General features: G+C 51.4%; 1 protein-coding gene across 3 annotated transcripts; it reads right to left on the reverse strand.

The window, feature by feature from the left end:
* Positions 1-495: 495 nt before the first annotated feature.
* On the reverse strand, positions 496-10556 carry Cdh16 (cadherin 16). Of its 3 annotated transcripts, none has more exons than XM_087900249.1 (18): positions 10400-10556; positions 9656-9722; positions 9299-9385; positions 8549-8704; positions 8340-8478; positions 7859-8017; positions 5996-6186; positions 5337-5459; positions 5007-5157; positions 4615-4842; positions 4453-4529; positions 4190-4378; positions 3867-4108; positions 3217-3350; positions 2420-2662; positions 2172-2279; positions 1733-1849; positions 496-846 (listed from the first exon to the last, which is right to left on the reverse strand). In XM_087900249.1, the coding sequence occupies exons 2-18, from the start codon at positions 9698-9700 to the stop codon at positions 749-751; spliced, it is 2487 nt and encodes an 828-aa protein (XP_087756375.1). In that variant the 5' UTR covers positions 9701-9722; positions 10400-10556; the 3' UTR covers positions 496-748. The 3 variants fall into 3 exon arrangements, with proteins under 3 accessions (XP_087756375.1, XP_087756376.1, XP_087756377.1); XM_087900250.1 differs by having other exon boundaries at positions 10404-10552; XM_087900251.1 differs by lacking the exon at positions 10400-10556 and adding an exon at positions 10026-10098.
* Positions 10557-13882: the final 3326 nt, after the last annotated feature.

Here is a 13882-nt window from a genome sequence, read left to right on the forward strand (position 1 = left end):
CTCCTGTGGGTGAGATCCAGAGTGGTGTGGAGCCTGCACTGGGACAGAAGGAACAATTCCCAATCTCCTGTCCCCGCCTCAAAGGGTCCTCAATACTCCTCTAGAGGCTGAGGGATCTCTGCCCATCCTGAGCATAGGTGGCTCATGCACAGGACCCCGAGTGTGCTCACACATGGATGGAAGACATGGATTCACCAGGCTATACCCTCATAGCATAGCGATGTCCTAAACACACAGGAACAACTCCTGGAAAGACATTCCTTCACCTTACCTTCACAGTCACCCTAGGGCTTGTGGCTGGTAGGCTCTTGGAGACCCAACTTGCATTGACCCTCAAGTTCTTACCAACAGCCCAGATGATGCCCTTGTGTCCTTCTTCACAAGTGACCCTACCAAGCCTCCAGACTTATTTTGTATAGCAGGAGAGGGGGCAGGCACGGAGGGGCGAGTATGCTCATCCACACATGCATACACAGACGTGCAGTATAATCATCCTTTACAGGGTCCAGCCTGGCTCTCTGAGCCTTTATTATTGGACAAAGAGCTGCCATTTGGAGTGTTCCCATGGCCATCCTGTAAAGTCAGTGTCCAGGCTTTGGGGACATGCCTGGTGACAGTGCCTCCACTCCAGGAAGACGGAGAGCTTTTCCTCTGTCTTGGTCTCCAGTGTATCTTGGGCACTGGGCCCTTTCTCAGTGAGCTCAGATGGAGGAGGAGCCAGCCTCCCAGTTGGGGCTGCTGGGATCACTCACACTGCTGCCTTCAGGGGAACACTGTCTGCTGGCTGATCCAGGTCCTTCTTCCGTGCCAGGGCCAGGTGGGTGAAGACAAGGATGAGGATGAAGCCTGAGGGGCCCAAGAAGAATGGGTAAGCCCGTAGCAGGGTTGAGAAGGGTACCCCTCTAAACTCCCTGTCATTGGTATTGATTCTCTACATAACATTTTCTAGACAGTGTCTCCACGCTGGGTACGAGTCCTAGTGTCTGATGGAATCCCAGTGGTTGGTCTGCTCTGCTCTTATCTCACCAAGGTTAAAGTATATCCCAGCCCCCTAGCTGCCTTCTCAGAAGGCTGAGCCAGGAAGATGATATGGTCAAGGCCTGTCTAGGCTACAGTGAGTTCCAGGCCAGCTGGCAACAACTTAGTGAGACACGCTTTGAAGATAAAACATCTCTCTCTCTCTCTCTCTCTCTCTCTCTCACACACACACACACACACACACACACACACACACACACATTTTCTCTGGAGTCAGATCAGATGGGGTTCATGGGAAAGCCAGGGAGCTATTCACACCTCACAGCTTTCTACGAGAACCAGCGAAGAAACCCATCAAACAACAAAGGGGATGGAGAGGGCGACTTGAAAGGACTAAGTTGGACCCTTCTGCACAGGCTGTGTAATCTTGGACAAGTCACCTAGCCTTTCTGAGTCATCGTGACCTCATCAACAAAGCTGGGAGACAGCAGGATCAAACTCCCAGGCTGTGGAAAGGATTCCATCATGTGTGCGCAATAGGACCCACGCATAGGCAATGAAGGACAATGTGCTTGTAAATGCTTTTCCCTGGGTGACCAGGGTGACTGATACCAAGAGCGGTGCGTAATGACTAGGGGACTTAGGGAATTCCTTTTCCAGATCTGTGGACACTGTGGGGACAAGGGACAATGTTGGAGGCTGTGGCTCCAACCATTCATCACCCTCACCCGTGAAAGAGCCCAGCTTCCATTACCTATGGCTGCCAGGGTACCCAAGAGGACACCTACTGCTGATAGCTTCGTAGGCATTCCCTTCATGCGGCCCACCTTGCGCATGCATTGGCCGTCCAGATTGCAGCGACACACGAACACTGGGATGGGCAGCGAAGATGAGAGTGTTAGAGGCCTCCCAGGTGCTTGGAACCTCCTGTCTGGAAAACTGCCCGAGAGATGTTTTTGTGTGCACACCTCTGCAGGTATGTGCGAGTGAAGGGGCATACTCCTCTGTATATGTGGCAGGATATATGCAGATATAGCCTCCCAGCTACAGATACGCAAGTATGTGGGCCTGTGCTGTCTCTGTGAGCATGTATGATTGTATGATGTGTACCCAGGCTCTTTCCCCCTGTACCCTGATGGCTCTCTCAGAAATTAAAGATGCCAATCTTGGCTGCATTCAAGTCCCAGCCTCACCTTGGACCTGGAGTTGCCACATCTTGGCATCATGGTGGACAACCACAGGTACCATGTATTCACCTGGCTCTACCCAATGCAAGGCCAAGGTTAGGTAGGCATGGGAATCTGTTGGGTTGCAGAAAATGATTAGGGTTACTAGCCTGGGTAGTCTCCATCAGAACTGCTCCCCTACAACTCCCTCCCACCCATCTCACTTCCAAGTGAGTCTACCCTCCACAGCCTCATTCCCTTCCCTTGCCACATACCATTGAAAGGCTGGAGGCGCCAATCCCGTTGCACGGTGGGGTTGGGACCAAGAGCAAAGCTGTAGGGACCATGTCCATTGGCCAGGCCAGAACCCTCACTGGCCCCACTGACAACCACACCATAGTCTTGGCGGGGTGTACAGAGGTGTCTGCTGGGCCCAGGGGCTACAGTCAATCCTGGGACAGGAGAGGCCTTCAGGAAATGGACCACAATGGTGGCAGAAGTGCTCAGCCCTGGTTCACCTGCATTGTTAGGGGTGAGGGTAAGCCATAGAGAACTTGGGCTAGTCTCTCTGCTGCTTCCCTCCATACTCCTGCCCCCATCCCCTTCTTCCCACCCCTATATCAGTTTCTTCTTCATTATGTCCTTCATCCTTTCACTACTCAAACAACTGTTAGCCCACCAGCCTCTTTCTTGATGCCAAATCTGTCTCAGTGTTGATGCTACCACCCAGACACGACCTGACCTGGGGGAGAGCATCTCTTCTGACTTCCATGGAACTCCTGAAGTACCCTTCCTGACAAGCCCTCCCAGGACCGGCTCTTTATCCTATTGGAGTGCCGTCCACAGTTTCCCACACCTGCCCCATCTCCTAGCATTCCTGCCTCAGACACAGCCCCGGCCCTCCTTCACCTCGCTCATCTAGCACTCATTGTCTTGTCTGGCCCTGGAGTTGACACCCTCAGAAGCCCAAGGGAAATTCTGAATGGCAGACTTGAAGGGTGGTGGTTTTTCTATAAAGTTTCCATGTGGAGTCGAGCTCCTCTGAGGACATGCCACTGCTGCTGGATCATACCTGTGTCTTGGGCCTCCACGAGCACTGTGTAGGTGTCCCCAGGCTTGGCACCCCTCAGGGACCGGGCTGTGTGCACCTCCCCAGAGCCCTCCTTGATGCAGAGCCAGCCCTCTGAGTCATTGACCAGGGAGAACCTGGAACCCAAAGAAGATGTGTGTTTGGGGAGGCGCTGGAACAGCATACAGGTTCCTGCCCAGGAACTCCCGGGATGATGTGGCCTACTCAAATCCTGTATCCTTTCTGGGATGCAGGGGCAACAGCAGTGCTCTGAACCCAATTGGCCAGTTTCAGAATTTGTTGGTGATGGGGAGTTTAAGGTATGGGTAAGGGAAGGATTATTAGAACCCGGGGAACAGGACAGAGTCCTGTTTGTTCCAGAGCATTCTGCCAAGGAGTCTGGAGGGCTTAGACCCAGGCACAGCTTCAGTCTGCTGCTGCTCCCTTAAGGAGGAGTAATTAGAGCTCCCCTGGGGCCTAAACACTTCCTCCACGCCTGCTTACTTCATCCAGCCCTGACCCTCCAGGAGTCAGAACCTTGGAATTAGTCATAGTTGGAGGAATATTCTAGGCCATACACAAAATGAGTTTCTCAGGGGTGTTGAAGCCATTCTTGGGGAGCAGGGGGAGTCTGGGCCAGGTAAGAGGCTCACCTGAGGGCTCTGCTAGGGGGCTCTGAGAGCTGAATGGTCAGCAGGAGGGAGCCAGCTGGGGTGCTCACTGGGATGCTGGTCTCATAGCTCTCCTGGTCCAGCTTGAGGGGTGGCATCACCCTTTCCACCAATATAGTCACTGTGGCCGTGGCTCCAGGGCCTGGGTCTGGGCCCACCAGTTCCTCCACGTTCCGCACTACCACTACCACCTTGTGATGAGGAGCTGCCTCATAGCTGAGGTTCTGGAACCAATGAGTTCTGGGTCACTGTGTGGGTCAGGCCATGGCACACTTGTGACCCTTCCCCACTCTCTACATCCTAACCTTTAGGAGTCTAAGCTGGACATGATCAGAGTCTGGCTCCCGGGCCAGGTCAAAGATCCCTTTCGGGTCTCCTTCTTCAATGGCAAAGTCCATAAGGCGGAAGGCAGGCTCAAGGTCAGCATCAGTGGCCATAAGTGTGGCCACCAGAACCCCTGGCTTCACATCTTCAGGAAGACTTACAGGTCCAATCTGGAGAGATGGAGATGTCTGGTAAACACCACCAGCACCCTCCTAATGCTCTCCATAGCTCTATGTCAGCTTACCTGGGAAGTGATGAACTCAGGGGCATGGTTGTTGATGTCTGTGATCGTGACCACCACCTCACATGTGCTGCTGAGTCCTGATGCAGGGAAGGGGCTGTTGGTGAGGTCCCAGTAGGAGCAGAGAGGGGAAGGGGCCGGGATCATCATCCCCAGGGTACTCACCACCCTCTGATCCTGCTAAGTCAACAGCCAGCACCTGAAGCAGGATGGCCTGGCCTGGGTGGAGTGGGGCAGTTCCCAGTGTTACATGGCCTGTGGCAGAATCTAACTTGAAGGCTTTTTCTTCAGCCCCCTCCTCAGGCTCAGGGCTCAACAACCGATATACAACGTGGGAATTGGGTGATCCAGGGGCATCCATGTCCTCTGCTGACAGCGTAATCACTTCAGTTCCTGCAAGACAACACCCCCATCCACTTCCTGAGCTTGTGTGTGTGTGTGTGTGTGTGTGTGTGTCTTTGATATAGAACTCTAAAGCTAGACTCACCGCAAAGAAGCAAAATGGTTTCTAGGAGCTCTACCCTTCCCTCCCTCCTGATAAGGCCCGCAACACACACCTGGAGGGCTGAGCTCAGGGATGCTGATTGCTGGGTCATGCGGGGAGCAGACAGGGGCGTTGTCATTCTCATCCATCACCACCACCTGCAACTCCAGGGGTTCCGCAAAGTCCTCACCACGGGAATTCTGAGCTCGGACTTGGAGCAGGTACTGTAGTGGGCAGTGGAGAGCTTCAGATCAGGGCCAAGGGTAGCTCCGGACTGGAGTGGATTGAAGTCCCTTCTGGTGGCTAGTCCCAGCTCGTCTGGGTTGTCTTCATTGCCTCGGCATCTGTGGGGGGATGTGATAGAGCACCCTCCAGTTTGCCCCATGTTTCCCTCTCACCTCACCTCAGCCTGGGCCTCTCGGTCCAGCTCCGCGGTTACATGGATTCCCCCCTCTGCATCCACGTCAAAGGGTCCTGCAGGCTGACTCTGCAGTTGATAATGTACGTCTCCTCCACTCCAGTGGACCTGTGAGGAGGACACAAAGTGAAAGCACTTCAGGAAGCATCTACTCCAGTCCTTACTCCCAACTGATTCCCAGTCAAGGAGCCCGGACCCTAAGAGCATGTGGTTAGCTACTTGGGACAACCTTACCCTGCTACAAGCCTGAACCTTTTCCAAAGTGCCCAAATGACCAGCTTATTTTATTTTCTGCTTTCTCAGTCTGGGCCTGACCCCAAAGCATTCCTAGAAAAGGCCGGAGACATTCCTGGCTTGGGTGACAATCCCCGTGGCAGTGAGAGTTGGCAGCTGTTTTCTCTGAGGAAGCCTTAGGCAAGTTGGGGATGTCAGAACACAGAAGCACAGATGCTAGAGGACAGCACATGATGGGCTGTTTGCTTGGTCCCAGGCCTTCCTACCCACTTTCTAGAGGGAAGTATATATCTCAGGAAGGAATGGGGGTCAAGCTGAGTCATGGGCACTCCCCCCCCAAGTGTCTGTGTGGCTCAGGCCTAGCTACATTAGCTATGGGGTTACTTTAGCCACGGATAGCCACTTCTCACCTGGGCAATGCTGTGTGGGTATGCAGCCTGTAGATTCTCTGCTAGGTGAACAGGTTCGAGAGGTACCCAGGTGCTCTGTACTATGGAGATCTCCACAGTGGTGATGGCCTGGTGGCCTGAGGCCTGGTCACCCATGTCCTTGACCTGTACCAACAGCTGGTAAGGCCCTTCAAGGTCTAGGCTGGTGCTTCCTAGAAGGGATAGAAGGTCAGCTGAGCATGGACCCAGGGAGCAAGGCCCAAAGCATCTTCAGCCAGTACCAAAAAGAAAGCCAAGTATATCACAGGAGTTCAATTATATTGTGGGATTGGAGAGAGGGTTCAGTGGTTAAGAGCACTGGCTGCCCTTCCAGAGGACCCAGGCTAGATTTCCAACACTACATGGCCACTAACAGCTGTCTGTAACTACAGTTCCCAGAGACCTGATGCCCTCTCCTACAGGTACCAGGCTGTATGTGGTTCATAGACATATATGCAGGCAAAACACCCACATACATGACATGTGCATGCCCATGTGTGTGTATGTGTGTGCACACAATTTTTTTTTGTAGTTTTGAATTCTGTCCTAGAACTCGCTCTGTAGATCAGGCTGGCCTCAAACTCACAGAGGTCAGGCTGCCTCTACCTCTCAAGTGCTGGGATTAAAGGTGTGTGCCTCCACTACCTGACACCACACAACTAACTTTGTTAAAAGACTCAAAAGATAAAAAGAAAGAAAAATGTTAAGGGATGAGCTAGTCCTTAAAAAAAAAAGATTTATTTTATTATTTATTTATGTGTATCTGTGTATCTGTGTATCTGTGTGAATACAAGTACCAGCAAAGGCCAGAAGAGGGCATCCAATTTCCAAGAGCTGGAGTTATAGAAGGTTGTGAAATGGCACACGGGTGCCGAGAGTTTATCTCAGGACCTCTGCAAGAGCAGCCAGTGCTCTTAAAGGCAGAGGCATCTCTCTTATCACCAGCATGAGCATCCAACTAGTACCTGACAGACCACAGTGAAAGGTTGGTGGACTGGGGAGGTAGCTGATGGGGAGGAGGCCAGATAGATGGATGATAGGAAGAGGGAATAGATGGTTGACTGTGTGGGAATTTGGGTATGAGAGTATATGGATGAGCAAGTGTTAGACAAATGGGCTACACAGGTCATTCAGGGGCTGGACGAGAGAAAAGGTGGCTGGCTGGGTTAAGGTGTGAGTCACTTATCCATCTATCTAACTTAAACCTCTGATCTAACTTGCAGAAGTAGATCTATCTTGCTGTCATCCCTGAGGTATCTTGGTACAGCTCCTTCACCCATTCCTATCTGGTCTCCATCTATTCCACGTCTGGTGTAGGAGGTCCTTCTGTATTTGTGTTGCTTTCATTGGTTATTAAAGAAACTGCCTTGGCCTAGTTGATAGCGCGGAACTTAGATAGGCGGGAAAACAGAACAGAATTCTGGGAGGAAGAAGGCAGTGTGGCAAGACGCCTTGAATCTCTGGCCTGAGACGGATGTAGGTTAGAATCTTGCCGGTAAGCCACAGTCACGTGGTGATACACAGATTTAATAGAAATGGGTTAATGGAGATGTGAGAGTTAGCCAATAAGAGGCTAGAGCTAATGGGCCAGACAGTAATTTAATTAATACAATTTCTGTGTGATTATTTTGGATGTAAGCTAGCTGGGTGGCCGGGACAAAACAAAAGGACCTGCTCTCCCTACACCACATGTCTAAACACCCCATGCACAGTCCAGCCTTAGCCTCTGCCTAGAATGGCCTTTTCCTTTCATCTCAGCTCCAACCCATCCATCACTTATGGCTTAGAGGCAACTTCTCCAGCATTCCATGACTCTCTCCCCCATCAAACCCAGGTTATTCTTACCCCTGGGACTGAGGGCCAGAGAGCCTAGTTGAGGGTCCAGCTGGAACATATCTGGGAAAGGCTGAGCTGGGGATTGACTCAGGATGTGGAATCGAAGGTCTGAGTTGGCTGTGCCCGGTGCATCCCCATCAGAAGCCTCAAGGAAGAGAAAGGGGATCCCTGGGGACAGGGATGTACTGTAAGGGATGGCAGGGACAGGGAGTCTCCTGCACCTCCCCTCTGTCTTCTCAGAGCTTTCTCCTATGTTCATCATCGTATCAGGGTTCTGGAGGCAAACCCGTTGCTATCCCATTTCCCAAATGAACCAACTGAGACCCAAGGCAGATGGGACTATTAATGGGGTTGGAGAGTACAGAATGGGACAAACTTGGAGGAGGGTTTGCACCCTGCTGATGTGCCAACAGTAACTGTCTCTTTACCGTCTGATGTTCTATCAGTGTCTATCTGACGTCACCACACGTTGGTTGTCCTTGTCACTCACCAGGCCTGGTGCCCTGGCTTAGCCGAGCTCTGTAGATGGCCTGGGAGAATTGGGGTACCTGGTCATTCTCATCTTTCACATGCACAGTCACAGGCTGTGGACCCCACAAGACTTGTCCATCCTCAGACTCCAAGGTCACCTGGCAAGAAAGGGTAGTTAGTCCCTAGCCCTGTCTTGCCTGCTTGCCCCTATACCTCACTCTGTGATACCTGTAGTCGGTACTCTGCCTTTTCCTCCCTGTCCAGGGCCTTTGTTGCCACCAGAAAGCCAGACTCTGGATCCACAGCAAAGGGGTCTTGAGCATCTGTGCTTGAGTCGCCTGATAGGACAATCTGGCCTTTATCCCTCCCGAGGGGTAGTGGTAGCTGGTGGGATAGAACAGAGTCAAAAGAAGTAGGGGTATGAGCTAGACTCTCAGGGGTTCTCAACCTGTGGGTAGCGACTCCCTTAGGGGCCGCATATTAGAAATCCTGCACATCTACATAACAACTCAAAACAGTAGCAAAATCCCAGATATGAAGTAGCAATGAAATAATTTTATGGTTGGGGTCACCACAACATGCATAACAGCATTAGGAAGGTTGAGAACCACTGGCTTAGAGGCTAACACCTTTACCTACAGGCCCCATTTTAAATATGGGGAAACTGAGTCTCAGAAGGAGCTGGTGATGGCCTGGAATCTCATATCCAGTAACCAAAGCTTCAGTCGAGAGCTTTCCCTTTAGTACCCGATGCTCCTCGTGTTCCCTGACACCCTCTGTCTAAAGCAGGACCTCTTCACCAGTATTTCTTTTCCTTTTTAGACAAGGTTTCATGAAGTGACCTAAGCTGACATCAACCCACTCATTGCCTAAAAAGCTGGACTCAAAGGAGAACCAAAACAGCCAAGAGAACAGACCCTAGAGGTGGGAGAAACACGATTTTGGGGTAATGGGACACTACTGTGCGCTCAGGCTCACCTTGATTATGTAGAAAGGGAAGTTCCCACCATAGTTTTCAGGGACTTCCACATGCAGCTCTGCAGGCTGGGCCTCGGTGGTGAAAGCCTATATGGGAAATTCTCTCCTTGTTCCATGGGCTCTGGTAGGAAGAGTGAATTGCTGCCCCCCCCCCCCCACCCCCCAGTCTACTAGATCTTAGTCCATCCGCCCTCTGGTCTTATGCTTCCTGCTTCCAGAGCAAGCCCACAGCTCTGACTCTGAACTCCTGACTCCCACACTACTTTTGTGGCTAGGGTGATGAGTTCGGGTGGGATTGGGACAAGGGTGCTAACCCCCAAGGTTGAATTCTGAAGGACGAGGCTGGGCCCAGCTCACCTGAATAACAGCGAGGCAAAGCAGGCACAGGCAGGCAGAGATCATGGTCCAGGTGGGCCCGAAGGACCTGGAAGTGAGAATCCAGCCCACACGGTCAAGAAGAAGGGTTCTATTCTGTATACATGGCCAGAGGGATCTCACTATAACCTAGTCTCCTCTTCCCACCCCTCAGCGGCCTGTTGCAAATATTCAGCTTCTTGGTCAGACCAAATGAGGCCCCCAGGCCCAACCATCCTGCCTCTTGGATCTTGCTGTCATAAAGAGGACCATAGAAGTTTTCATCTCCAAATCCCCTTCTCCTTCTTGCAATAGCACCCCCCCCACCCCCCACACACAACAGCTTCCAAAGTGCAATTCTTTAGCAGCCCACCAAATCACAGCAATCAGAAGCTGGGCCGACTGTCACTTCCACGTTTCAGGTAGGGCCTGAATGGCAGATCCTGGTCAAGGTCATGGAGGACTTGACCACAAGAGGATTCATTCTGGAGCAGAGGACTTCTGGCTCAGGCCTTGGAGATTATCCTGTTTCCCACCGCCACCCTCCAGACACAGAATGCCCTTAGGGCAAGAACTCTGTCCTCATTTTACATTTTGCAGACCTCGGCATGTGGCTAAGAATGTGTAACATTGTCAACTCTCCTCCCCAAGATGGATCCCTGGGAATTCTTACCTAGATATCTGAAGGATAGGGCAGCCCTACTCCCAAGTTCAACTCTGCCCACCCGAGAGCTCCCAGCCCCTCACCTACTGATGCCCAAAACCTCTTCCTTGGTCCAGCTGCCAGGGGAGAGAGATCCTTCTTCAGGGAGCTCTGGCAGGTTGGGCTAGGTGGGGCCCGGCCAAGTGGACACTTGGGCAGGTAGGCGGTCCAGTCGCTCTTGCTCAGGAGTGGAAAATGCCACTGGGCCCACAGCAGCAGGCCTGGCCCCGCCTAGTCCCCCCCACCCCGAGTTACTTATTGACTTTGGAAAGCTAGGACTGCTCAGTATCCGTGACTGCCAGCCCTAGGAGGTGGGCAGATCTTTGTCTGCCACGCCCACCTTGACACAGCTCAATGAGTACTTCTTGGCCCTCTGGGCTTGGACACAACTTTTTGTGTGTGTGTGTGTGTGTGACTTTAGACCTGGCCCCCATTTCTCCTCTGTGCAGTGCATCTGTAGCTAGATCTCCGCAGATACTGTTCCCTGTGCCTGGAATGCTCTTCCCACCCTTCATCAGGGTAGTAAGTACCTACTCAAACTTTAGCAAAAAGTACAAATAACCCCTTCTCCAAGAAAGCCTCAACCTTCCTAATTCTGCGACACTTACACAGTTCCTCATGTTGTTGTGACCCCCTCACCATAAAATTATTTTTGTTGCTACTTTAAAACTGCAATTTTGCTGTTATGAATCATAATAAATATCTGATATGCAAGATATCTCATATGCAACCCCTGTGAAAGGGTCATTTGACCCACAAAGGAGTCACTACGCAGGTTGAGAACCACTGTCTTAGGCTAATAGGCTGGATTAGAACCACCTCCACATTCCACACCATGAACTAACTGCCTCTACTATGCACAGAAGACACCAACTTGTCTCCCATTTATTAGCCTGGAAGTCCCTCTGGGAAGGACATCTGACCTTGTCCTTCTCCCAAGTACTCTTAAGTGACTTGTGGCATTAAGAAAAGGGCTGGAAGTGTAACCCAAAGGGCAGATGACCCCATGTGGGTGTTAGGAGTTCCAGACCATGCTTCAGGTAGACCGGTGGATGGAAACAGAAGCCTGTGAGGTCCCCTGAAGCTTCCCAAGCCTCACATTGGCTCCTGGACACTGACAAGGGCAGGGCACTTCACTCTCTCCTGTCTCCAAGCAGAAAAGAGAAGACTGAGCCAGCTCAGGTGTCTTTGAGGGGGCTCCAGGGCTGACCAGGGCCCCCACACCTCTTCAAAAAGACCCACGAAGGAGATCCAACAGATTTGTTTTCTGGAAGTCTTGGATGAGGGGAGAGGGTAAGAATATCCTGATCTCCCCTGAGAACTTCTCTCAGTGCATCTGGTTGACTTCTCGGGATGGAAACTGGACAGGGTATCTACTTTGGGGTTACTGAGGCACCCAGTCTGGATTAATGCTATATGTGGGATTGTTGAAGGGGGGTCTTATGCTTATCAGGTGCATGTTAACCAGCTCCCAGAACTTCTCTGAACATATACACATTGTACACACCACACACACACACACACACACACACACACACACACACACACCCACACATTGTTATCTCACCCACTCCATTATGAAAAGGGAACTGTCCTCTTGTCATATACTGGGGCACAGAGAGGCCAAGCAGTTTGCTCAGTGCCTGGAGTGTGTGTGTGTGTGTGTGTAAGCAACAGAAGCTTTGCCTGGATGAGGGTGTGGGGAGTCGTACAGGTTCCCCCTTTACACACTGAGCAGCTGCCTTCAGACTTCATTTTGATACTGAGTGATCTGCAACCAGGGTTCTAACCAGGCCTCAAGGGCTCCCAAGAGTTTGTGGAATAAAGAAAAGTGGGCGCTTGTCCCAAGCTGCCTCCAGGCTTTGGGAATGAGCAGACCTATGTAGCAGTCCCCCCCTCAGTCACTTCCTACCCATCACCAACCGGCAATGCCAGCTCCTGAAAATATGTGCAGGCGTCCTCCTTCTCCATGGGGGACACATTCCAAGACCTCCAGTGGATGCCCGGTCCATGCATGATACCAAACCACCGTCTATTTTATTTCTTCCAATGCTTGCCTTTTTGCTTTCTGAGGCGCTGCATGGCCTCTCTTCGGCCTACACAAGCTGTCACTGTCACTGCTTTATGAGCGTTATCTGGTGACTAGCACTGTGACATTAGAAAGCTGTTCTGATGACTGAGGTAGCTTCTAGGTGACTAACAGGTGGGGAGCATATGCAGCATGGATCCTCCTGACAGAGGCTGACTCACATCCTGAGTGAGGCAGAACTAGATGGCTTCCGATGGCTTTAATCATATTGCTTCAATCATCATCTAGTTTAAAATGTATGAATTGTTGGTGCCTGGTAGTTTCCTTCTCACGTTTTCAGACGGTAGCCAGCCAAGGGCAACCGAACCCACACACACAAAAGAAGCAGTAGGTAAGTGGAGACTCCTACAGGTAAACTCCTATGCTGTCACCCATGTCAAGAAGAATGAAGGAGGGGCCAAGAAGACGGTGAAGTTAGTAAAGAATAAGGAGCTAAGTTCAGATTCCCAGCGCCCATGTAAAAAGCCAGGTGAAGTTCATACAATCTCAGCACTGGGAAAGTGGAGACAGGGGAAATCTATGGGGCTTGCTGATTAGCCAATCTATTCCACTGCTAAGAGAAACCCTGTTTAAAAAGAATAAGGTGAGAGTGATTGGGGGAAGCCTTTACCTCCAAATACACACTAGCCCGTGCGCATGCATACACAGCCATGGCCACACAGAGTCTCTCACACCCAGAGGAAGGGAAGGAGGGAAAGAGAAAGAACCTGGAAGGAGAGCTTGCCTGGTGATCCCAGCTATGCAGGAGGCCAAGACACAAGAATTGTTAAGTTCTATGCCAGCCTGGGCAATTTAGAGAGACCTTGTCTTAAAATGCATTGGCTGAGGATGTAGTTAAGTGGTAGAGAACTTGCCTATAACATATGAGGCTCCAGGTTCTCTTAAAAAAACAATATAGGGAGAGCCATCTGCTCCACTACTAGGAGGGCCTGGATGGGTAGACAGGCAGTGATGGCACACAGGGACACTTCCTACACAGATGTGAAATCTGCACTCCAGATGGGGAGAGCTCTAGGGAGTGGTCTTTGCAAAAGATGAATTAGTCAATTATTAGCATGGGTCCTCATAGAGTAAATAATGCTGAGCCCCTGCAGGATAACTTCAGGCAGGAAGTGGGGAAGCCATCAGTGCCTGCGGGTGCCTCCCTCAACACCTACCCTTGAACATCAGCCACTTTACCTCCCAACTCTTAAGTCTTCCCTTCCATGTCCCGACATTAACTGATTTCCACCCCTTAGGAAGGCCAGGGCAGTGCCTGAGCCCACAATCATGTCAGGCTGAGAGATCCAAAGCAAAGTGTGCTTTCTGGGGCAACCTCAGTTTCCCTTTATGTATGGAGAGGCAACAGGATCTTCAGTCAGCTAGACAATTCCAGGCCCCAGTGTGGAAGGGTCTAGATAACAGGCTGGGAGGAGGTTTTGTCTCCCGCTTCTTGAAC

This window comes from Myodes glareolus, chromosome 22, assembly GCF_982192425.1.
Source record: "Myodes glareolus chromosome 22, mMyoGla1.1, whole genome shotgun sequence".
NCBI lineage: Eukaryota > Metazoa > Chordata > Mammalia > Rodentia > Cricetidae > Myodes > Myodes glareolus.

Excerpts from the sequence above, each read along its gene's own strand:
- Cdh16 (XM_087900249.1), bottom strand. The coding sequence starts at position 9,700 with ATGATCTCTGCCTGCCTGTGCCTGCTTTGCCTCGCTGTTATTCAG. Across the intron at positions 2,663-3,216 it reads CGTGGAGGCCCAAGACACAG|GTGAACCAGGGCTGAGCACT; the intron begins GTATGATCCAGC and ends CTAACAATGCAG. Across the intron at positions 1,850-2,171 it reads GTGGCAACTCCAGGTCCAAG|TGTTCGTGTGTCGCTGCAAT; the intron begins GTGAGGCTGGGA and ends TGCCCATCCCAG.